This window comes from Nycticebus coucang, chromosome 15 (assembly GCF_027406575.1).
Source record: "Nycticebus coucang isolate mNycCou1 chromosome 15, mNycCou1.pri, whole genome shotgun sequence".
NCBI classification, from domain to species: Eukaryota; Metazoa; Chordata; class Mammalia; order Primates; family Lorisidae; genus Nycticebus; species Nycticebus coucang.
In genome coordinates, this window is record NC_069794.1 from 84,207,171 (window position 1) to 84,233,262 (window position 26,092).

The following is a 26,092-nucleotide window of genomic DNA, read 5'->3' on the forward strand; positions in this document are numbered from 1 at the left end:
TCAATCATATGTTATGAGTGCCTGCACTGATATGGGGTGCAACTTGCTATGTTGCCCAGGCTGGTCTCAAACTCCTGGCCACAAGTGATCCTCCCACCTGAGCCTTTCAAAGTTCTGGGACTACAGGCATGACTCTCCATGCCTGGCCTCTATTTTACAACTAACATATTGTGTATAGTGTATAATCCTGGATTTTCTTTCATGTAGATACAGTTCTACTGAGGAAGTGCAGAGTAACATGCGACTTGCTGTCTTGATATTATTACATTCATAATCTGCAGGGAGAGCTCCTGCAAAGTGTGAGCTGGCAGGAGCAAACAGCTCCTTTTCCTGAGTGAACTGACGCAGAGACAGAAATGGCTGTGGGCTTTGGTGACATGGGTCCCAAATAAATAACTTCACAGATCGTTGTCAGGAAGGATGAGGTGTGATCCTGCCAGATTCTTTCAGTTTTCAAAAGAAGCTAGAAATTAAGGATTTTGTGTGAAAATTCCTGATTTTTAAAGATTAACTTAAAAAAAAAAAGCATTTATGCATGACAAAGGCCAAACAAATCTTCTCTTTGCATTTATGACCTCTGACCTGCCACCTCTGGCTCATCTGGAAGACCTGACAGGACCATGACTCCAAACCCCCAGTGTCCCTCGTCCAGTGTAATATGTAAAAGGTTCTAGATGGGGACTGTGGTGTGGAGTGTCCTGCCTGGGTTTCACCTCCCATCGGAGTGGTGCTCACAAACAACTTAATTTCCCTAAATTTAATGCTTACATATACTAGAGAATGTGGATTTTGAGCATAATGTTTGCATTGGAAAGTGCCAGGTATTAGGCCCTACAATATTAAATACGCACTAGGTAGTAATTCATATTTATTTTCTTTTACTGAATGAGGTAAATAAAACTTTTTTGAGTCATTATGCCATCCACTTAATCACAGAGGATGCTCACGCTCTGTTGCCACTCCCAGGCCACCAACTGGACGCTTGTTTTCTAGAGGGATTGAAGAGAGGGAAATAGAACTCTAGGGTACTGGGCACAGCAAAGGGCAGGGGTGAGGCACAGATCTGAGCACGGGGTGCCAATTGTTATGTGGCTGCCGGATTCCTGTCACCTCCTGACGGCCCTTTCACTCCATGAGCAGATAGCATCTATCTCCCTGGTAGGAAAAGGGAAGATTTTTTTCCTCTCTGAAGACCCTGAATGGCTCCAAAGTAAGGATCCCTCACCCCAACCTCAGTTGTGGATCCCCTGATGAAATGATTGGCTTTCTGACAACACAGGGTTAGAACTTGTTCTCCATAAGGTGCCCCCAGTTTTTAGGGACTTTTCTCTTAAATATGAATGAATAGCCAAGCATCAAAAGACATTCGGGGAAAGCTCTCAACATGAGACACAATAGAATAAATAAACAGAGAAGCAAACCAAGGAAGACAGATTATGCAGGAAATGCAACACATACAAACTAAAACAGAAACAATCAGACAGTATGAAAAAATTCTTGAATCAGTACCATAATTGTTGAAATGTGATGTTTAGTTAAGGCTCAGCATCTGTAGCTCAGTGGGTAGGGCACCAGCCACATACACTGAGGCTGGCTGATTCGAGCCCAGCGCGGGCCTGCTAAACAACAAGGAAAACTGCAACCAAAAAATAGTCGGCGTTGTGGCGGGCGCCTTTAGTCCCAGCTAGTTGGGAGGCTAAGGCGAGAGAATTGCTTAAGTCTAAGAGTTTGAGGTTGCTGTGAGTTGTGACATCATAGCACTCTACAGAGGGCGACATAATGAAGCTCTGTCTCAAAAAAAGAAAAAAGATGTTTAGTCAGAAGGTCGAGAATTAAAGTCAACTTACCTTAAAAGTAGTACAAAATTACATCAAAACAAAACCAAAACAAAGCAAAAACAAAAAAAGGAACAAAGTATTAAAGAAAGGGGAAAAGACTTAAAGGTGCTTTTCAAAGTTCCAACATTAGACTAATAGCAGTTCCAGAAAGAAAGAAAATGGAGGTCAGGAAATTATTAAAAAATATGTATAATATAATTGCTCAGAGCTGAGAAGCACGAGCTTTTAGCTTTAAAGAACACACTGAGTTCCCAACACAATGAATGCATGGGCATTTAGGGATTTTGAAAGCCCACCTTTGAGGTAATGTTTCCTAAGAAGCTAAAGGAAGATACACACTGGCGAAATTATAGTAAATAAAGGAATGGGATACAGAAAACACATGGTTTCAATCCATAAGAAATAAAGAAAAACCCTGGGATGAGAGCCAGAGTGGACCAGGAAGATGGGCAGTCCTAACAGAGAAGAGAGAGTGAAAAAGTGGAGTCAACAGGACACTTGGCAGCCAGCGTGGGGGAGAGCCACAAAAACACGGACAGAAGCGTACATGGAATAGGATGCAAGTTTGATAATGAGGCAGTGATTCAAGGGAAGAGAAAAGCCATCCAGAAAAAGGAAATGTTACAGTGCCCTATTTGGCTCTGCAATTTAATAATGTTTATTATTATTGATGTAAATACTAATAATGATTTGACATTTGGGAGAACAAGGGAAGAAAATTGGGGGGATGTAAAAGAGCTAAATCCTCATTATCCTGATGAATCAGTACATTTCAGAGTAAACATACTATTTGGAAATATGATGGTAATTATTGGAATAAACGAGCTAAAAGTTACGCGTGGTTATCTGTGGGGACCAGGAGGGAGTTTGAGAAAGGGGAAGATGCTTACTGTTTTCATGATAAGCCTTTGGTGCTATTTGGTTTTAAACTCTATGAGTGAATTCATTTAAAGCAATTTTTAAAAGCCCAGGCCATTGGATAATGCTTTATGGTTCCAGAATTTCTTTTATCCTTCTTTTTTTTTTTTTTTGAGACAGAGTTTCCCTCTCCTAAGTTAGAGTGCCATGGCATCATAGCTCCCAGCAACCTCAAACTCCTGGGTTCAAGCCATCCTCTTTCCTTAGCCTCACGAGTAGCTGGGACTCCAGGCATCAGCCGCAGCACCTAGCTAGTTTTTCTGTTTTTAGTAGAGATGGGGATCTCACTCTTGCTCAGGCTGCTCTCGAACTCCCAAGAACTCAAGCACTCCACCTGCCTCAACCTCCCAGAGTGCTGGGATTACAAAACTGAGCCACCTGGTCACTTTTATGTATTTTTGAAGCGGGGAAATTTGTTAAGAGGCTCAGAGAAAGTTTAGCTGACTTTCCTCTGGCCACCAAGGGCCAGATCTGGGATCAAAATGCAGGTTTGCTAAACCCCTATTCCCAGCGTCCACCCTTTGCCTCATGCTGCCTCCGACACAGCCCAGGTTTCATGTGGCAGAGTGCTAGCGACTGTTTAGGCTCTCAGGTCCACATTAGCATCTGAAACAGACAATGATGTGAATCCTGACTGTCCACCAACACCTTTAACCTTCATTCAGGTTGAGAAGTTTACCATTAGTAATCAAAAACAAACAAACAAAAAAACCAAAACAACCCACCACTGCCCCAGTCACACCTGTCCCAGTTACTATGGCTATGTGATACCCCCAGACTTAGCACCCAGGAGGGCTCCCTCGTGTGACTGGCGGTTGCTGCTGCCTGTTGACCGGAGCACCTCTGTTGCCCTTGCTGACATATTAGTCTTGGGTTAGCCGGACTCCATGTGTGGAGTCAGTTTCCCTTACAGCAAGTGTCCCAAGACAACGGAGAGAAAATGGTATGGATATTTTTGACTTAGCCTTGACAGCATGTGGGTTCAATACTGCCAAAGTCATGAGTCCCCCAGACTCAAGGGGTGGAGGTAGAGTATGAGGGATGGCAAGTCACGCTGCAAAGGATCATGGGCAAGGGGAGAGAGCCGCCTGGCTGTCTTTGGAAAATACATTTTGCCACCGAACCTCTGGTTTCCCAGGTCACAGTGATCTGCCTGGAATGCTCTTTCCAGCTCCCCAGGACCTACACATCTCTAATACATGGTTTAGAAACTACCTCCTACAGGAAGACTTCCCTGATTTCTCTCAGCAAGAAGGAATCTTTCTGTCCTCTGAATCACCATTGCATTAAAAGAAAAAATCATCTGCTGGCCTTTCACTTTCAATCTTGTACCATTATTATTTTTGTGACTGTGCTTTGACCCCTCACAACTCCTGCATGATGACTTGCCCATTGAGTAAATATTGGCTTCATGAAATAGTCATTATATGATAACTTGAATAGCAGTCCGGGAAAAAGTGTGTTTCAATTCAGCTCTTTTTTTTTTTCTTTCCAATACTTATTTCTGAAGAAAACGAAAGAAACCATAAGCTGTCTTATGAGCAGGTACAGTATAAACTGTGGCTGTTTCCCGTGTTTACCTGCTCTGTGAGAAAGAGAGGAGACAGGGGAGCGAAACACCACGCCATTTACAATTTGATTAAAAAGCTTTTTTTTTCCCCTTGTCCTTTTATGTTTAAGCTCTGCAGTTTTAAAATTTCCCTTTCGTCACAGAGGATCAAGCAGCTGTTACTGCTGCAGTTCACTGTTGTGGAAACACCCGCACAGGTGTTTAACAAATTTGGCCTCCGCTCTGGCCCCTGCCCTCAACTCACCCTCATCCCCACCAGCCACCCTGAAGGTCTTGGCTGTGTGCCTTGGGGCCTATTTTTCTGACTCTTTTTTTCTGCCTGGAAGGTTCTTCCCACCCTCCTTAGCCCCATAGCCACAAACCCATCATTTCCTTTCAGTCTACGTTCAGAAGATATTTTCTTAAATAAGGCACACCTGACCACTGCATTTAACTCTGCTTCTCCCAGCATTAGAAGGGTGCGGGTGGGGACTCTAGGAGACAGGAAGCCATCAGATTTTTAGCTTCTGTGAATGAAACCCTGTAATGGTGAATTTCTTGGGCTTGGTTTTTTAGTTTCTGAATTGAAAAAGCAATAAGATCCATTAAAAAAAGAAAAAGATAACAATAACAACCCCCCCAAACCCTCTCGCATAAGAGTGGCTATTGAAAAATTCAATCTGCGATTCCTTATGAAATTCCCAGATAGAAGCTATTTCTTTGGATTTAATAGTTGCTCCACAGCGAAGGGCTAAGAGGCTTACACAGCTTTAATTAACACCCGTTGACAAACATTTATAAATGAATCTGACCAAATCCTAAGGAGACCAGGTTTTTTTGGTGATAAAAAATAATCTTTGAAGATTATTTATGATCACAAAGGGAGACTGTCAGAAAACATTTTCCTAGACTTGGAAATGAGGCAGGATTACCGGTGTCCTTCCGAGCTGAGGCCTCAGGGCAGGGCTGCCTGGTTAATCTCATTCTCTGATTCTGATTCTCTGGGGGTGAAGAAGGGAGTGTGCCTTTGTTCAATTTGCTATTTACCATGGATTAGGGTATTTTAAATTCTGTAAGGGTGGTTGTTAAATTGTAGAAGACTGATACCAATGGGAAAGAGTCTTGCTTAATAGGAACACATATGGATTTTGTTCTGCAGAGATATCAATAAAAAGATTAAAACCGCAACATACTTGATGAAAATAGACTCTAGTGAGCGTCGCTAGAAAAGAAAAAGAATTGCCCCTCCTCTCCTCCGCACCCCAGCTCTTTCATCACTTTCTCTGTGGGTTTTTTATAGTGCTCATTGCCTTCTGATAGTCTTTAGAATTTACATTTATTATGTTTGTTGTGAATTGCAGCTCCTCCTCCTAAGAAGGAAGCTCCATGAAGGCAGGGGTTTGTGTTTGAGGCCTTCACCACAGTATCCCAAAGTGTTAGAATTGCACCAGGCACATTGTAGATGCTCAGGAAATACTTGAAGATATTCTGTGACTTAGATCAGTGACTTTCAAATGTTTTTGACCCTGAGTCACAATAAGAAAAACATTTTACATGTTGACTCACACACAACTGAAATAAAATTTTCATGGCACTAAATCTACCCTTATTATATATGGTGCACTCTGATAACTCCTGCTCTCTTCTATTGTAATTTTCAAAATTGCTGAGGGCAGTTGTGGATTGATTTCACAAAAGGAACCTGTAATGTCAGAAACTTTGGCTTAACACCAGGTCGTGGGCGGTGCCTGTGTCTCAGGGAGTAGGGTGCAGGCCCCATATACTGAGGGTGGCGGGTTCGAACCTGGCCCTGGCCAAACTGCAACAAAAAATAGCTGGGCGTTGTGGGCGCCTGTAGTCCCAGCTTCTCTGGAGGCTGAGGCAAGAGAATCACCTAAGCCCAGGAGTTTGGAGGCTTCTGTGAGCTGTGATGTCATAGCATTCTACTGAGGGTGATAAAGTGAGACTCTGTCTCCAGAAAAAAGACCAGGTCATACCTGCTACCACAAAAAGGAAACTGGGAAAGAGGAGGAAAGGCCAGGCAGGTTACTTTCTACTATCTGCTGCTCCAAAGATCATGTTCATTTTCCTGTAATCTTATCCTGTCTGATGATGTAGAAATCCTCACACAGGTAATTGTCATTTTTTCCATGGGTGGAAAGTGTTCTCTTCTGCAAGTTGAGTTATTTCAAAAGCAAAGAGCTATAAATGAGCCTATTTAAGTCTCGAAGAGAGTCTGTTGGCATCTCCTGTTGATAATTCAAGGCAGGAAAATTAGATGAGGAGGCAGAAGAAACATTTAGAAAGTACAGGTGATTATCATGGAAGCAAAGCACTTGTCTCAGTTTTGCTGAAACTGGAGCATGGCTGTTTCATGAGGGTGTTATAGCATTACTTTGGCGATTCTAGTAATAGATGTTTACTGAAAAGATCCTGTTGGACTCATGAACCCGGGGATACTTTTGCTGACCCTGTAAAAACATTTCTTATCTGCGTTCTTCATCTTCCTGTCTCTCTCTCATCTAGCCTTATGCCTTCCTTCCTGTTCCCTCTCATTTTGTTGCTATTAGAAAAACAAAGATACAAAACCCAGGAATTGGGACACTCTGTGTCTCCAATGCTAATGCTGAGGTTAATCGGTTAGATGGACTCTGGTCTCAAGTTGGATATTTTGTTAACAGCCCAGCATCCATAATTTGGAAAGATTTTTGTAGTAGTGTGATTTAGTATTAAATGGAATGATTTAGCTGATGTTGATTAATTCTGTGCAGATAAATTAATGGCAACCCAATCTCTGATTTATGGATGCATTTATCCAATGTGAGTTATGAAATCATTTTTATTTCATCTGAAGGAGTTTTTTACTTAAAAATAAATAAACCTTTCATTATAACCTACCTTGGAAAAATCTAAAGAAAATGATCTTAAATAACAAAACAACAAAATTACAACTTGATTTAAAAAAATTTACCTCGGTCTTTCTCTTGCCTAGTTGTCAGAGCACGCCTCTGACTGAGTTCTTATAGAATCTCAAATTTGGCCATGTGTGTATCTATCTATCCATCTACCTATCTATTTATTTTGAAGACAGAGTCTTACTCCGTCACTCTTAGTAGAGTGCCATGGTGTCATCATAGCTCACAGCAACCTCAGTCTCTTGGGCTCAAGAGACCCTCTTTTCTTGGCCTCCCAAATAGCTGGGACTACAGGCACCGGCCACAATGCCTAGTTAGTTTTCCTTTTCTATTTTTAGTAGAGATGGGGGGGTGGGGGTGGTCTTATTCTTGCTTAGGTTGGTCTTAAACGTGTCTCCCAGAGTATATATGTATTTTTAAAAAACCCATATTTGTATTTGACCAGTCCCAACTAAAATTAACTTAAGGAAGAAAAGAGACTTTATGAAAAAGGTACAGAATTGAGGCAGAGCTTCAGGGACTTTGGGCTTTAAGAATCCTATTAATATCTGGCTTGCAGGTAACCATTACCATCAAAGAGGGCTGTCTTTCTCCTCACCACACACACCGCTCACCCGTGCACTTCTGTGTGTGTTAGCTTGGCAGAGGCTCTTTTCCCACAACTCCACATTCCCTTGCTTTCCAGATGTAGGAGAGCTGCTTCCCTCTATTCCAGCAAAAACATCTCAGGGAAGATATTTCAAGGGCCTGGCTTGGGTCATTCAACTTGAAGTGGAAGAAGAGAAGCCAGCATTGTTTTACTTTCACAGATTTCCTGCCAAACCAGTGGACAGCACTGAAAGTTGTCTTGAGAATAGGTAGTGTGCCTTATTCATGCTCAGTGTCTCTAGAGCCTAGTGTGATGTAATAGTTCATAGTAAATGCCTAGTGGAACACTTACGGTATTATAGCCTTAAAAAGGTTACAAGGTTGGCTTGGTGCCTGTAGCTCAGTGGCTAGGGCAACAGCCGCATACACAGGAGCTGACAGGTTCGAATCCAGCCTGGACCTGCCAAACAACAATGACAACTACAACAGTAACAACAACAACAAAAAAAATAGCTGGGCATTGTGGCAGGTGCCTGTAGTTCCAGCTATTTGGAAGGCTGAGGCAAGAGATTCGCTTAAGCCCAAGAGTTTGAGGTTGCTGTGAGCTGTGACACCACAGCACTCTACTCAGGGCGACAGCTGGAGACTCTGTTTCAAAAAAAAAAAAGGTTACAAGGTTAAATCTTATGTTATACCTACTTTACCAAAGTAAAACAAAAGAAACGTACTGATTTTATTGTCCATTTCTCAAAAGTAGCATGTCATAATTTTTTGTGATTTCTAGAGATCTAGTCGCAAATTTAGTTCTTTACGATTGAATAATAAAGGGTTTTAGCAATCTTATGCAGCAATAAGATTCACCCTGAACATCTTGTCATTTTTCTTTTCTTTTCAGGCAGTCTCACTATGTCACCCTCAGTAGAGTGCTATGACGTCACAGCTCACAGCAACCTCAAACTCTTGGGCTTAAGCCATTCTCTTGCCTCAGCCTCCCAAGTAGCTGGGACTATCGGTGCCCGCCACAATGCCTGGCTATTTTTGGTTGCAGTTGTCATTGTTGTTTAGCAGGCCGAGGCTGGGCTTGAACCTGCCAGACTCAGTGTATGTGGCCGGTGCTCTACTCACTGAGCTATGAGTGCTGAGCCATATATCCTGAGCCTCTTAATAGATGTTTGCAATAAAAATGCTATGATATGAAATGCTATGACATGATGTTTAGGGCTGGTGGGAAAGTCTCAATATAGGGATTATATGTTTTCTTTTGGGTGTATCTTGAGGAACTTTGGGGGCCTCTTCCTGTCTACATTAGTGTGCAGTAAGTAATAGCATACATCTAAGCCCAGGATTTTGTTCATTTCTTATATATATGGCATATAGTAGGTGTTGAATAATATTTGCTGAATAAATGACTAAATGTCTTGGCATGGGAATTAGGACATCCATCAAATTAGTCATCTTTAAAAATCAATGAAGATTTTTGAACGTGTAGCTCCAGCCAGACAGTGACAAATACCTTCACCTTTCCAGATGGACTTGTTTTTTGGTCAAGCTCTGTACTGTACATGAGCTGTCCTCTTCCACATTTTCTTGTTTATTGCCTAAATTTAGAGTCAGTTACACTGTGAGGCAGACTTCAGTGTCCTCTGGGTGCATTCAGCCCCACCTCAGACTCTGGGCTGAGCCATGGGCTTGCTTTAGCCGATGGGGTGTTGGCGATCATCATGCTGGCAGAGCGCTTGTGAATTTCTGCTTAGTCTCTTGCTTCTCTGCAATTGCCATGTGAAGATGCCTGGACTAGTCCACTGGAGGGTGAGATGTGTAGAATAGAGCCAAGTTGTCCCATTTGCCCAAGCCAACCCCATTCTAGATCATCCAGATGAAACCAGAGCAGAAGAAATGCTGAGTGGAGCCCACTCCAGCCCACAAATAATACTTTCCACGCACGTGAGTGATGTGTAACTAGTGCACCACACTTGTTTTGTTCTGCACTTCCAAACGCCTCTTGGATTTTCTTTCTTTTTTTTTTTTTTTTTAACTTTCCAATAGTCGTGACCTTTTTTTCCAGGATCTTAATTGTATCTACATTTTGGCAGTATCATTGCACCCTTCAGCATCCAGCTGTTCACATTTGAACCCATTCTGCAATGGATGATTTTGAGCAAATGGTGTTGGTCATCACTGTCCCAGAAATTTATGCTCCTCCTTTGTGACCTGACCTATCAAATTTAAATAACTTTGCATTCAAAACTTTTCATATTTTGGTCTCATAATCTCTTGTGTAAACTTATTTTCTGAAGGCTATAAAACTATTAATCCTTTACACTAATTAGGCTGGTATCATTATTTTCACCCCCAAATTGGGTAAGTTCTTACCTCTGTGCCCTTAATCATAATTTTCATGCTTAGATACTCTCCCTAAGCACCATCAAAATTCCTCTACGGGGAATATTTTAAAGGCTCTTTGAGCCCAACCGATGTGTCCCAGAGGTGGCACAGGCTAGAAAAGAGAGCCTAATAGTTTGAGATAATTGTTTAGATCTTATAGGTTTTTTTTAAGAGTGTTGCAGATGATGGGAGGCTAAGGGAAGAGAATTGCTTAAGCCCAAGAGTTTGAGGTTGCTGTGAGTTGTGACGCCCCGGCACTCTACCCAGGGTGACAGCTTGAGACTCTGTTTCAAAAAAAAAAAGAGTGTTGCAGATGATTTGATGAAATGTAACTTGGTCAACACATTTTGGTGGAAAATAATTTAGTCCAGCAGACCATTTGGTTAAAAATAAATCTCAGTTACTAGACTTTCCAGTAATAGTAATTGTGGTATTCTAGGAATCTTTAAAGCACTTTTAACGAATTTTTTTACATACAATAACTAAGAAAATGCCATGAAGGCTATGTTGAACAGTTTGATGAGAATATTTCAGATTGTATAGGAAACCAGCACATTGTACCCCTTGATTGCACTAATGTACACAGCTATGATTTAACAATAAACAAAATTATAAGGTTAAAATGTAAGAAACTGTTGTTCTTTCATGTTTATGAGATTTCAGAACAACTGAAAGGAGGAGGTTTGTAAACAAAAAATAATAGTGAGTGTTAAGTGATTGAATTAGTTGGAATAATTGATACCATCCATCTTGTGAAAAGAATGAAAACACAGTTAAATAAGCAGAGCAGGCAACATCAGCTTAGAAAAGCAATGTAGGCAATAATCTGCAGCAGAATATTCTCCAAACTTGAAAAAATTCTAGCTTTGTCTTTTTTTTTTTTGCAGTTTATGGCCGGGGCTGGGTTTGAACCCGCCACCTCTGGCATATGGGGCCGGTGCCCTACTCCTTTGAGCCACAGGACCCACCACCAGCTTTGCCTTTTTTAAGTTTCAAATCATTAAGGGGGTACACATGTTTTTGTTGCATGGATATCTTGTATAAAGCTTAAATCAGGGATTTTTATATTTATTTCTTTTATTTAATAAAATAACTAAATAATAATAATGAACTAAAGTAACATCTAAAATAACATCTGTTATTATTAGAAAACAGTGCATGTTCGTGACATAAGAGTCAGAAAATCAGAGGAAAAAAACATAAAAAATGTCCACAGACCCACTTGATAAAAATAATAACTATTATCCCCTGGCATAATCCTTTAAAATCTTGTCCTATGAATATTTATTTTATATACATTGTAACTTCATGAATTAGGTAATACTGTACATAATCTGTGTCTAAGCATAATTCATTAAAGTCAATGATAATCATGTGTCACTAACAATTTGCTCCATTTACTTTCTTATTCTCATGCTTTTTAAACTAATTCCTATTACTGTCTCTTTAGGTGTGTTTCAACTAATCTAAGAATTACGAGTGGCATATAGTGACTGCTCAATAAATACCCAAGTGAGAGAACAGATGAATGAATAATCCCATGGTTGTTTCCACTCAACTCTGTTGTTGGTGTATGACACAGTCTTGGTGAAGAGCCACCAACTGATAAAGAACCATGAAGAAGGATGGTATCCCCTTCAACTGCATGTGGGCAGGGTGCACTGGGAAAGGAATGCCTAAATGCCTTGGGAATCCAAGCAAGACTTCATGGGGAGATGAGAATTGAAGGAGTGAGAATTCAATTTGGAAGGAGTGAGAATTTTTCAGAGAGTAAGTGGGGGAAATAGTACTAAGTCAGTGGGGTTAAGCAGGGACTGATTCTTGGAATAGGTGAATCTGGAACACGAGGCAGAGAGGGACATAGCTAACTGAGGAAGAGTAGAATGTTAGCTCAATGTTGGTGGGTTGTCACCCCAAGGTACGTGTGGCTCTGGGGCAGAGGTAAGGAGATTGACCTGGCTGTAGTGAGATTGACCTGGCTGTAGTGAGAAAGCTGAGCTGGGAAGTGATGTGCTATACGTTTGTATGAAACTGCAGGCTCTTCCTGTTACTTTGTGGGAGGCTGTAAGGCCTGGTGCTTGAAGCTACAATTTCTACTCACTTGCTTTGCTAAGAAGCAAAGGCAAGTGAGCCCAGCTGCTATTAGTCACGTATATTCATCTAACTGGCTGTCAGGGGAGCAGATGTGAAGCTCTGAGCATAGGTTAGACAGGGGTCCTCAAACTGCGGCCCGCGGGCCACATGAGGCGGTGTGACTGTATTTGTTCCGTTTTGTTTTTTTACTTCAAAATAAGATATGTGCAGTGTGCATAGGAATTTGTTCACAGTTTTTTTTTTAAACTATAGTCCGGCCCTCCAACGGTCTGAGGGACAGTGAATTGGGTCCCTGTTTAAAAAGTTTGAGGACGCCTGGGTTAGAGCCTGAGGAACCTTTAAGGAATTGCACCAAGAGACTACTGGCTACTTTTGTGGGAAAAATTTATAGATGACTATTTTGGCAAATTACTTATGTGTTCTATTAGGAGGCTGTTTTGTGGGAGTCCATCTGAAATTCTGTCTTAAGGAACTGCTGTTTGTTATCTATAGAACTGTGTTGATAAAAATAAGGGGAATAATTTTTGTCTACAAATGCAAGCATTGGAGTAGGTAGAGTGACTTTTTTTTTTTTTTTAAGACAGAATCTCACTTTGTCACCCTTGGTAGAGTGCCATGGTGTCACAGCTCACAGCAACCTCCAGCTCTTGGGCTTAAGTGATTCTCAGCCTCCCAAGTAGCTGGGATTATAGCCGCTAACCACAACACTCGGCTATTTGTTGTTGTAGTAGTTTGGCCAGGGCCGGGTTTGAACCCGCCACCCTTGGTATGGTCTATTCACAGAGGGGCCGGCGCCCTATTCACTGAGCCACAGGTGCCGCCCGGTAGAGTGACTTTGAAGAAATTCCTCGGACATGTAATTGTGATATTATTCTTATAGTTGAGGTAAAGGGATGCCAAAAATAAAAATAAAAAATAAACAAAAAAACAAAAAAGCACATCTATGGTTCTCTCTGAATTTTTTTTTTTTCAATCCTTTGACCTTTCAAAAGCATGCACAGTTAATTCAGAACTAAAGTAACATCTGGAGGGCTCTGGTTGAGTAGGGAGTAGATAAAAATGAGCTGTTCCAATTATTTTCTGTTTATGGGCTGCATTTCAGCTCTTCCACCCTTGGTCTCAGTCCATTTAATTAAGGTTATTTGTAGGATTACATTGATCCTTTAAGAATTATTCCATTTCAATTTTTTAAAAATCTAAGGAATGATAGATAAGAAAAAGCAACTCCCTCAGTATCACCCCTGAAATAGAGTGGTGTGGCTGTAATACCATCCATGTCTTCTCTAACTGGAGTCCCACACTCAGCTGCGTAACAGGCATCCTCGCAGCGCACGCATGACCTAAATAGAACTTGATCCCTTCCCCAACTCCTTTTCTGCTTTGTTGTCTTTGATTCCCCTGCCCCCTCATAGGCCACATGTAGCATGCAATATCTCAGCAAGTGCCAGTGAGTCTGCCTACTTCTCACTTTCTCCTTTGGTCCACACCCCTTTCGTCTTTTGCCTGGACCATTGCGGGAGCTGCCTAGCCGGTCTCCTTGTTCCACTCTTGCCCTCCTAGACCCTGCTCTCCACATAGCAGCCACTGGTCTTTTGAAAATCATAAATCGAATTACATTGCTATGACACTGGAACAACAAACACCTACTTGGCACTAACAAAGATGCTGTCACAACTCTAAGTGCTTACCAGACATTGACTTATTTTATCGTCATGAGTTTGTGGTCATTGGTACTATTATTATCCCTATTTTATAGATGAGAAAACAGAGGCATAGAGGTTAGATAATTTGTCCAAGATCCCACAGCTAATAAGAGTGTAGAATTAGAATAGTCTGACCGAGTCCATGCTTTTAGCCACCTGCCCAACTCGGTCCAGAATGCCTTTCCTGCACCTCTGCCCTGGTCTATTCAGAACCCTTCACTTTTTCTGTTATAAATAATCTCTGTCCTCAAAGGAGCCTTTCCTGTCTGAAGTGTCATCCTCTAACGTAACCACTGTGGCCTTCTATCATTTTTCCACTTTATTTTTATTTTGTTTTTGCTCTTCCTCCCTAGAATGTGGGCTCCATGACAGAAGGATATTTTGAATCTCCTAGGAAACCGTCCAGTGCAATATTCTGTTGAATGAGTGAATGAATATCAATTCCTGTAATTCAAAGCTGAAATAACTGTGAATTTTTTAACATGACAGGAGTTGTGGATAATTCCATAGCTTTGCCAAGACTAAGATATTCACTCACTATTTATTAACCTATAGATCTTTAAAATTGCTACATATATTTTTAAGTGCCATTTGATGAGTTTTGGACAACCGCATTCATCTGCGTAACAAATAGCCAGTAAATATATGGAATATTTTCAGTATCCTGAAAAGTTTCCATGTGACTCCTTCAAATCAATTCTCAATCTCCATAGGCAACCACTGCTGTGATTCTATCACCAAAGATGATCTGGGGGCTTTGCGTAAATGGAATCACACAACTGTGTGAGTGTACACTGTATGTCTGGGTTCTTTTGCTCTGCATAATATTTTTGAGATTAATTTATATTATTGTGTAGAGCAGTTTATTCTTCGTAATACTGAGTAGTATTCCACTGTATAACGGACCACGCTGTTTATACATTCTCTCGTTGATGGACATTTGTGTCGTTTCAGCTTTTTGCTAATGCAAAAAAAGCTACTATCGGCATGTTTGAACGAATCTGTTTTGTAAGTATTATCTTGATGTTGTACAAGTCTTTTTGTGGGCTTATTTTGTAATTTCTCTTGGGTAAATACCTACATATATAATTGCTATATTATAGAGAAGATCTATGTTTAATCTTGTAAGAAACTGCCAAATAGTTTTCCAAAGTGGTGCTACTATTTATATTCCCACCAGCAATGTATGAAACTTCCAGTTCCTTTCTGTCCTTGCCAGAATTTGTTGGCAGTCTTGTTAATTGTAGGATCTTAGTAGGTGTGATTGCTTAGTGTGGTTTTAATCTGTATTTCCCTAATAATGCTGATGTTCAACATCTCTCTATGTGCTTAGCGGGCACTGAGGAAGATTCTCTTGTGAAGTGTCTATTCAATTCTTTTGTTCATGGTAGGAAGGGGGTTATTCATTTTGTACTATTGATTGGTACATTTATGCATTTATTTTGCATATAATTCTTTCATCATATATGCTAATCATAAAAGAAAAATATTGATAAATTGGACTTTATTAAAATCAAAACCTGCTCATCAAAAGTTAATAAAATCACAAGTCACATAGTGAGGGGAAATGTTCAAATATATTATGTGTGTGTATTTATATACATATATACTGGGTAATACATATATGTAAAAGGAGCAAATGTGTTAAATACAGTAGACCACCACCCTACATTGACCACCTTCTTAGGTGGACCTAATTTTCATAGATCAGACATGCACCACATGTACATATCAGTACACTAGGCCTAGTTCTTTATGTTGACCACCTCAGTATGTTGACCAATTTATTATAGTCCCTTGGGTGATCAACCTACCCAAAGACTCAACTGTATGCGTATATGTTATATGCACAATCTGTCACAAATTTTTGTGTGATCTGTAATGTTGAGGGTCTATTTTTTTGGTGCATTTTTCCAGTTGTCACAGGATCATTTGAAGAAAGTCTTTCTCTTTGTCATGTAGTTGTCTTGGTGCCTTAGATGGAAATCATTTGGTCATGGTTGATTTTAGGATTTTCTGTTCTACTCCTTTCATCTATTTGTCTATCCTTATTCCAATATCACACTATGCCAATAATTATATTAATAGTTTTAAGGTAAATCTTGAAATCAGGTCGTATGAATGTGTCAATGTTATTCTTCTTTCTCTAGTTAATGCAACTTCTCTGCCCTTTGATTTATCATATATATTTTAGAATCGACTTGTCAATTTCTACAAAAAGTTTGTTGGGATTTTGGTTGGGATGGTGTGGAGTCAATAGATCAATTTGGGGAGAATTGATGACAATACTGAGTCTTTCAATCCATAAAAATGGTATCTTTCCCTTTGTTTAGCTCTTCTTTAATTTCTGTTGACAGTATTTTATAGAAATATTTGTATCAGTAGTATACAAGTTTTGTTGAATTATTCCTGATTACTTCATGGTTTTGGTGCAGTTATTAAATGAGATCATATTTAAATTTATTTTCCAGCTGAAAATAAATTCAATTGATTTTTATATAAATATCATATTTTGCCAAATTGCTAAATCACTTATTAGTTTTATAAGGTTTTTTTTTTTTTTATCCCTTAGGGCGTCTACATAGACAATCACATTTTATATGAGCTACAGAGGTTTTGTTTTACTTTCCAAACAATATGCCTTATGTTTCCTTAACTTGCTCCACTGCACTGGCTAGGACCTCCAGAACAATGAAAATAGAATTTGTGAGAATGGTTAAATTTATTGCTATATATCGTTTTCTTTTTGAATCTATTATAAATGAAATTGTGTTCTTGATTTGCTTTTTGCACTACTCATTGCTATTGTTTAGAAATACAACTGTTTTTTTTTGTGTGTGTGTTAATCTTCTATCCTGGAATTTTGCTGATGATGTTTGTTATCTGTAATAGATTTTTGTTTGATTCTTTAGAATTTTATGTAGAATTATGTCATCTGTAAATAGACATGGTTTTACTTCTTATCTAACTAAGACACTTTTTTTCTTGTCTGATTGCTCTGGCTAGAACTTCCAATACATCATAGAACATGCAATGGAATCGGGCATCCCTCTTGATCCTGGTATTAGGTGAGAGTTTTCAGTCATTCACCATTGAGTATGATGTTAGCTGTGGGTTTTTTATAAATGCTTTTCATCATGTTAAGGACATTCTCTTCTATTCCTAGTTTTCTGAGTGTTTTTATCATGAAAGACTTTTGGATTTTGTCAAATGCTTTTTCTTCATTAACTGAGAGGATCATATGGCTTTTATCCTCTTTATTTATGTGATATATTACATTGATTTTTATATGTAGACTTACCCTTGCATTCTTGGAATAAATAGTATTTGATCATGCTGTATAATCCTTTTATTATGCTAATGAATTTTGGGGGGAGGGTATTTTGTTGGGTTTTTTTGCATCTATGTTAATAAGGGATATTGGTCTGTAGCTATTTTATTCTCATAAAAGCTTTATCCAGCTTTGGTATCAGGATAATGCTGGCCTCACAGAATAAGTTAGGAAGTGTTGTTTTCTCTCCTAATTTTTTAAGAGCCTCAGGAGGACTGGTGTTGATTCTTCTTTAAATGTTTGGTACAATTCGCCCTTAAAACTGCTGGTTCTGGGCTTTTCTTAGATGGGAGGTTTTTGATTACTGATTCAATCTCTTGTTACACATCTGTCTAGGTTTTCTGTTTCTTTTTTAGCCACTTTTGGTAATCTGTGTGCTGCCAGGAATTTGTCCAGTTCATCTGTTATCTAATTTGTTGGCATCCAATTGTTCCTAGTGTTCCCTTACGTATAGTCCCTTTATTACAGAAATAGATATACCAAAAAGGTCCACAGTAATGTTCCCACTTTCATTTCTGATTTTATTAATTTGAGTCTTCTCTTTTTTTTCTTAATCAGTCTAGCTAAAGGTTTTGTTAATCTTTTCAAAGAAGCAAATTTTGATTTTGTTGATTCTGTAATTTTTCTATTCTCTATTTTGTTTACATCTAGTCTTTTTTTTTTTTTTGAGACAGAGTCTCACTGTGTCACCCTCAGCAGAGTGCTGTGGCATCACAGCTCACAGCAACCTCAAACTCTTGGGCTTAAGCTATTCTCTTGCCTCAGCCTCCCAAGTAGCTGGGTCTACAGGCACCTGCCACAATACTGGCTATTTTTGTTGTTGTTGCAGTTGTCATTGTTGTTTAGCTGTCTTGGGTTGGGTTTGAACCTGCCAGCCTGGATGTATGTGGCCGGCACCCTAACCACTGAGTTATGGGTGCTGCCTTTAGTCTTTATTAGTTCCTTTATTCTCTGTTTGTGAGTTGATTTCATTCTATTTTATTTATTTTTTATTGTTGGGGATTCATTGAGGTTACAATAAACCAGGTTACACTGATTGCATTTGTTAGGCAAAGTCCCTCTTGCAATCGTGTCTTGCCACACCTTTTAAATTTTTTTTTAAGGTGAAAGTTGAGTTGATTAAGTTGATCAAGACTAAGTTGAAATAGTTCTTGTTTATTTAATTTAGGCATTGGGCAGTATCTGTCTTGTATGATACTTGGAGCATTTAGTCCATATTTATTTCAATATTTACTGATATGATTAGGTTTATGTTTACCATTTTCCTATTTGTTTTCTATTTGGCCCATTTGTTTTTTCTTACTTTTTACATCCTTTTGGATAAAAATTTTTAGTAATTCATTTTTCCTATGCTATTGGCTTTTTAGATAAACTTTTTTTGGGGGGGGTTAGGGATTACATCATTTATTCTTATCTTATGGTTTACTTAGAATTCATGTTGTTAATTTCATTCAAAAATTTTTAATTTCATTTTTCAGTTCTATTTTTATGTTTTTTTTCAGTTTCTGTTTCTTTGCTGTTATTCCTCATTTGTTCATTATATCTACCTTTCTTTTGAAATCCTTGAATATATTTATAGCAACTATTTTAAAGTCCTCTGATGATTCTAAAGTCTGGGACATTTCTGTTGATTTTGAATACTTTTTTTCATAATTAAAAGTTTCATTTTCCTGAGTTTTCACACTTCTAGTAGTTTTTTTTTTTTTACTATACTCTGTATACTATGAAAGATACATTTTAGGGAGTCTGGCCAATGTTGTCTTCCTATAAAAGATGTTGCATTTAGTTCAGCCAAGAAGTTAAATTATCAGAGGATTTTCTCCTTCCTGGCAGGTTTGGATTTAGTCTTTGTTAGAGTTGGTCCATTCTGGTTTTGTCCTTACTCTTCAAGTAATGACTTTTCTGTGTTTCAGCTGATTGCCTGAAGTGCTCAGCCACATTCCTGTTTTCTGGCTACTTTGGATTGCAATGTCTCCCAGCCTCTACAACCCTTGGCATTCAGCTTCCATATCCATAGCAGCTTCTCATTGCTAAGCCTCATAGAATCTTGTCCTGCGCACGTACAACCAGGTACTCTGGGACATCTCCGTGCAGACTTCTGGGCCCTTCCTCTGTGCAGCTTTCTGCTCTCTAGAATGTTAACTTGCTTCAGCAGTCCTCATCTTTCTTGGATTTCTGCTTTTTAGCTCAGCAGAACTGCTGTGTCTGGCTTGGATTCATTTTTCTCATGCATGTCTGGAACATGACCCATGGTAGGACCCGGAGGGTACACAAGACTCACTTCCTTTCTCTCACCATTTTAAAGCACCTTCTTGTGTGAAGCTTGTGTTGGGCTTCATGAAAGATACAAATAGGCAAATGACGAGGAGCTTACAATAAAGCCAGAGAGAAACTGTTTATATGTTCCATGAAATTCCAAGTATTTCCTTTGACTTCCAAAATTTTGACTTTACTAGCTGATTGGTAGGAAGGAATTCCAGGTTCCTTTTTTTGCTACAGTTTTCAGACTTCATATTTCAAAACTGAAATCAAGGCTGAGAAGGAAGGCATCATATACCGGGGTAACTTACCCCCCACATTGGATCATTAGCACATATTATTCTCAGGGGGCTAAAATGTCAAACTGTTTCTAATTTATTATTATTTTTTTTTTTTTCTAATTTATTATTTTTATGGTATGAACCTGAAAGTACATATGTCTTTCATGGTCATGAAAGTAAACAGAGCCAAGGAATCTTGTGAGTTTTCATGCTTTGGTCCAGGAAAATGTTTGCTTTTGTCTCAGATTCTTTGATAAGGTTTTTTTTCCCCAACTCTCATCACTTTTGTCCAGCGGTAGATTTGAGAAATCAGATACGATGAGACAGTACTTACTGCCGGCCTTCATTCGTCCATATCTGTTTATCGAATACTCCCTCTGGCTCAGACGCCTTGCTAGAATCTGAGGATAGAGAGACTAAGACCCAATCAGACCCCTTTGAGGCACCCACAATCTTTATGCTTAAATAAGTGCAATAAAATCTGGTTACAGCTTTTGATAGAGGTCAGCTGTATAAATCCAGAAGACACTTTTGACTAAGTCTGGGAAGAGGGAGGATGTTAGGGAAGGCTTCGTGGAGGTGCCACTCTCAAAACTGAGTTTTGAAGTGCAAATGAGAGTAATGGAATTGGAGGTAGGCACACTACACTTTAGAGAGCTACTTCTTTTAAATATATATATTTTTTATTTTGCAGTTTTGGCTGGGGCTGGGCTTGAACCTGCCACCCCCGGTATATGGGGCTGGTGCCCTACCCCTTGAGCCACAGGCACCGCCCTAGAGAGCTGCTTCTTCCAGGGATGCTCAGAACATCCCTGGGTGCAATGTGCCTGCAACTTGAATTTGAGGCAGAGATTGTGGGTCAAGTTAGAGAACAGGTAGGCAGGGATTTCTAAGAATCACCAAGCAGGGCACCCCATCCAACTGCTTTGAACCATTTTCCTTTTGTGAATTTTGATTGTTTTCTCTAGAGCAGTATGTGTTTATGGTAAGAAATGAAAAAATATGTGAATAGGTAAAATGAAGAGAATTATACGACCCACAATCCTGCCATAAAACTTCTTTTAACGAGTTATACATTCTTACAGATAAAAATTTTATTAAATCCTGCTTACTGTTTTATAACCTGTTTTTTTTTTTTGTTGTTCAGTTAGCATTTTAGAAATGTTTTTACATGTTAATAGGTATTCTTTTGCCTTATTTGAAATGCTGAAATAGTAGTATTTCTTTCATTATACCATCATGTTTTAAAACATGAATATATGATGGTAAATGTATTTGAATATTAGACATTTTAGTTGTTTTCGATGTTTGACTATTAGAAATAGCATTTAGATGAACATTCTTGCCCACACAGTTATTTCTCTGAGTCCCCGTCAACAGCTTTATTAAATCTCATCTTAAGACAACAAGCTTACAAAACACACATACCTGGGAGAATTAGATGTCAGTGCTAGACATGACATCATCATCTCCCTATTAAGTATTAATCAGCATTAGTTCTTGTGTCATCCTACATGGTGACCTTTCCCATGGTACTCTGACTCATGGTAATTCTCATATCTGCTATCTGCGAATGGAATGAGCTGGCTCCCAAGGAGGTGATGATGCTGAGCTGAATCCAGGTTCACAGACAGGGGCTGAAGGAACTCTTCAGGGAGCTCAGTCTGGGAGAGGAATAGGCCTCACCATGTGAAGTAACTGATGTGAGAGAATTATATCTAAGGAGCTTGGTGCCCAAAGGAAGGCACAGCTTAGTGTGGCAGGTCATTTAGGGAATATGCCACACATGGAGGACAGCACCTCGTTGGGCCACTGCAGAGACCAGTCACTAACAGATCTAAGAAGGGTTTGCAGTGGGGTGAGTAGTTTAGCCAAATGATACCTAAGCTGCTTTCCAAAGTGTTTCCAAAATAATCAATTACTTACTAGACTCCTTCCCCTGTAGTACATCACTTAGTCCTCACAATGTCCCTGTAGAGAATAAATGTATTCTTGTTTGTACAGGTAGGTAACTGAGGCTCATGCTGGTCACAGACAGAGGAGTTGCAAATCTAACCCTAAGTCTCTTCTGCTCCAGACCCCCAGGTTTTATCACTGCTGGGAGCCGAATTCCTTAGCAGGTGGTGGAAACTTTCCCTACAGTGTTTTTCATCTCTCATCCTTTGGGGTGGGAAGCAATGAACATTTGTGAGACACTACTATTATAATCTCTGGAGTTTTACATAAATTCTCTCCTGTAATCCTTAAAGCATCCCTGGGAGAGGCAGAGGAAAGTCAGGCATACCTATCCAGGTGAAATTATGTGTCCAAAGGCACCTGACTAAAAAATGGTGCAGCAAGAACTTTATCTGACATCTGCTCTTTCCCATGGCCCAGGTCAGTTGTCTTTTCCTGGATGACCTTCCTCTAAGCCACGTCAGGGTCCTTGAGGATGGAAGAGTGTTCCATGATTATAAACAATTATATTGTATGACACCAGCTACGGGAGTTGTGGAGTTGTTCCCACTCTAGCCTGATGCATTGCTGTCCCTACTCAGCACTTGTTCTATAGAGGGGTGCCTGTTAGATGTAGGACATGACTGTCTAGAGGCCTCAAGCTGGGCCAAATTGGGATAGTCATCTGGTTCTAGAGCTCAAGAAGTACCTTGAGTACCAGCCTGGGCTGCTCCCTTGAGTTTCTGTTAAACTGTTCCACGGCATCATGAGATTTCCCATCACCTGGGAAGGGCAAGATGGGGGTGGTAGTGAGGAAGGTAGAGAAAGTGTGAGAGATATCTCAAAACTGGCAACAGTGGGGCATCATTAAGTCCCTGATTTCCTGGATCACAGAAGCGAGTGCTGCTTTTCTTTTGATCAACATTTTCTTCTCCATTTTCTTCTTAGCATACGGATAGCTGTTTCAGGTCATGAAAAAGTCCATTCAGTGAAATGAAACATAACAGACATTCACTAAGAAACTAAAAAGAGAAGTTAGGCGTAAACTATCTTATTCCATTGAAATGTTTGGCTGAACTCATAAGAATGTTGATGAGGCTGTTCTTGGACGCCTGTTCTGGAATGAACCACGAGAGGAATACTTAGGCTATACGAAGAGGCTATTTGGCTCACTGAACAAAAGAATGTCTTCAGGCCCAGGGAGTGGAATGAAAATTGGCATGATCATTTTAGACACTATATAGAATCAAATGGAGAGTCAGAATGGAGTTTACAAAGGGAATACGTTGGAGGACGAAAAGGCTAATAAACAGCACTTGTATTTGTAGAAAAATAGGGAGAGTAAATTAAGGAATTCAAAGGTAAAGAGAAACTCAATTCAAGTAAGAGAGGGGAGAAAACCTATAATACTATTCTTTGTAAATAACAAGGAAACAAATGAAAATAAGATAGCAGAAGTCAGTAAGAATTTATGGGGGTGTAAAGTTGGTTTGATGGACACAAAGTCCTTTTCATCGTTGTAGGAAATGCCAGCTGATGCTAACTATGGGCACCTGAGCTCCTCATAGCTCTACTTAGCTGTTTTTGCTCTTGGCTTATACCATGCACCCCGGGTCTGTGGGAAAGCCAGTCCTGTCCCAGTGTTCCAGAGCAGAGGCCAAGGTTGGATAGTGGAATTGTTTTTTTCATTTACTGTGCTGGTTCTTCTTACAGAAGAACGAAGATAGTGAGGACATGTGTTAGAATTTTAGTTATGAGAGATGACTATAAAGTATGAGATTGACTCCAACAACTTGAGTTGGTTTGAAAACTCCCAGTCTCTTAGGATAAAAACCATAATCCTGCTTAGAAATTCCTGGTGTGATCACAGATGGGGAATTGGTTCTTTTCACAAAACCCATAAATTAAAAAGTACATAATCCAAAGTCAATTAAATAGTAAGACATTATAATAAATTCTTATTTCATTAACTTTTCAAAATATGGATAACTACACACTCAACCCAAGACATGGACATTTTTCCACTGACTTGCTAAAAACAATGGTAATAATTCTAGCTGCCCACTGTGTGGTGACCTACCTTTGAAATAATTTATTAGTTCCAGCTGATTTTTACATTGTGGGGTTAGTCATTATGTTAGGCTTGATGAGAAACAGATATAACTAGAGCTGGGGATTCAAATATGTATCACATTGCTCTTTCCAATCAGAGATAAATTTACCATGGTTTTTCTCTTTCCAGGCTCATGCCAAAATCTGGCATCTCTACAATACTTCTTTCCGTCCAACTCAGGGAGGTCAGGTGTCCATTGCTCTAAGCTCCCACTGGATCAGTCCTCGAAGAATGACTGACCACAGCATCAAAGAATGCCAAAAATCTCTTGACTTCGTACTTGGCTGGTTTGCCAAACCCATATTTGTGGATGGTGACTATCCTGAGAGCATGAAGAATAACCTTTCATCTGTTCTGCCTAATTTTACTGAATCTGAGAAAAAAATCATCCAGGGAACAGCAGACTTTTTTGCTCTGTCCTTTGGACCAACCTTGAGTTTTCAGTTGTTGGACCCTCACATGAAGTTCCGCCAAGTAGAATCTCCCAGCCTGAGGCAACTGCTTTCCTGGATTGACCTTGAATATAACCACCCTCAGATATTTATTGTGGAAAATGGCTGGTTTGTCTCAGGGACCACCAAGAAAGATGATGCCAAGTATATGTATTACCTCAAAAAGTTCATAATGGAAGCCTTAAAAGGTACGATTTTAGGGGTGGGGGGATTCTCATTTCTAAACTATGGGAATTTGTAGCTTTTAGTCGACATGTAGAAATCCATTTCAGCAATAGCAGGAGTGCATTCACATGACAGCCTTCTTATTTAGGACCTTAGGGAACTCAAATTAATTTTGAAAACTCATTTATAAATGAGAAACAGGGTTCTAACATTTGCAATTATTAAACTTTTCAAACAACTAATCTAGATTTTCAGATTAAATTGAGCAAAAAATAAATCCCCTGATATTTAGCTTTCTATAAACATTTTTGAATTCTCGTTGTTTTGGCTGAATAAAACACGCTTTAAAGAAAAAAGGGATATCCACATTTTCTAAACAAAATAGTAACTAGCTCATGCTTTTAAAGCCTTTATTTATCGTGTTATGCACAATGCTGGGTGCCTAGGTTGGAACACGAGACACCTCCCTCGCCCTGTGAAGCATAGGTTAGAAATAAACTGTCCTGTGCTCCGAAACCCAAATAAAAACAGATTGGAGATAAGCCTATTTATTTGTGAGGATATTTATTTGGAGAGTTATCTAAATTTGATTAAAACCTTTGTCAATAAGTCACAGGTTTACCAAATAAGGAGCATTATATGTAATATTTTTTTCTTTAAGTAGTCAAACCCTTGGGGGGCACTTGCATCGTGATGTGAGTGCCCAGCGAAGGGTCACGTTTGCTCTGTCCTCTCTCGCCTTTGCAGCCATCAGGCTGGATGGGGTCGATGTCATCGGGTACACGGCCTGGTCCCTCATGGATGGTTTCGAGTGGCACAGAGGTTACAGCATCAGGCGTGGACTCTTCTATGTCGACTTTCTAAGCCAGGATAAGAAGTTGCTGCCGAAGTCGTCAGCCTTGTTCTACCAAAAGCTGATAGAGAAAAACGGCTTCCCTCCTTTACCTGAAAACCAACCCCTAGAAGGGACGTTTCCCTGTGACTTTGCTTGGGGAGTTGTTGACAACTACATTCAAGTAAGTCAGCTGACAAAACCAATCAGCAGTCTCCCCAAGCCCTATCACTAGTAAGTAGTGATTTCTATTAGGCTGGTTGTCACGGTCACCCTGCCCATCCTTTGAGATGGAATGCTGCACCTTTCTCTCCAAAAATCTTTCAATCTTCATCTTGCACTTTAAGTTAGATCCAAAGGCAAACATGTTAAAAACATATGAATAGTTAAGATCAAATAAGAGGTAAGACAGTCAAACAAGATGAAATACTCTGTTTCAGTATTGTGATTTTTCTATCCTTTTAAAAGAATTTGAGTTTTTCATAAATAAGATATAACATGGAACTCTGAAATATCTGAGATATCAGTGGGGCTGCTAAGAATGAGGCAGGAACATTAGACTGAGCCCTCCAGAGACATAACTGCAGACCCCATAAAAAACTTGCAGAAATTCCTCGAAAAAGGAAACTTTACGTGGCGCCTGTAGCTGAGTGGGTAGGGCACTGGCCACATACGCCGTGGCTGGTGGGTTCGAATCTGGCCTGTGTTTGGTAAAACAACAATGACAACTGCAA

At 39.6% G+C, this 26,092-nt stretch overlaps 1 protein-coding gene across 2 annotated transcripts in view; it reads left to right on the forward strand.

Annotated features, from left to right (window-relative positions):
- The window catches only part of KL (klotho), a 49,222-nt gene that overhangs the window by 14,500 nt on the left and 8,630 nt on the right, over positions 1 to 26,092 (forward strand). For both annotated transcript variants that reach the window (XM_053563897.1, XM_053563896.1), the window contains exons 2-3: positions 24,039 to 24,549; positions 25,274 to 25,542. In XM_053563897.1, the coding sequence (XP_053419872.1) occupies positions 24,039 to 24,549; positions 25,274 to 25,542 (780 nt within the window). The remainder of the gene's footprint in view (positions 1 to 24,038; positions 24,550 to 25,273; positions 25,543 to 26,092) is intronic.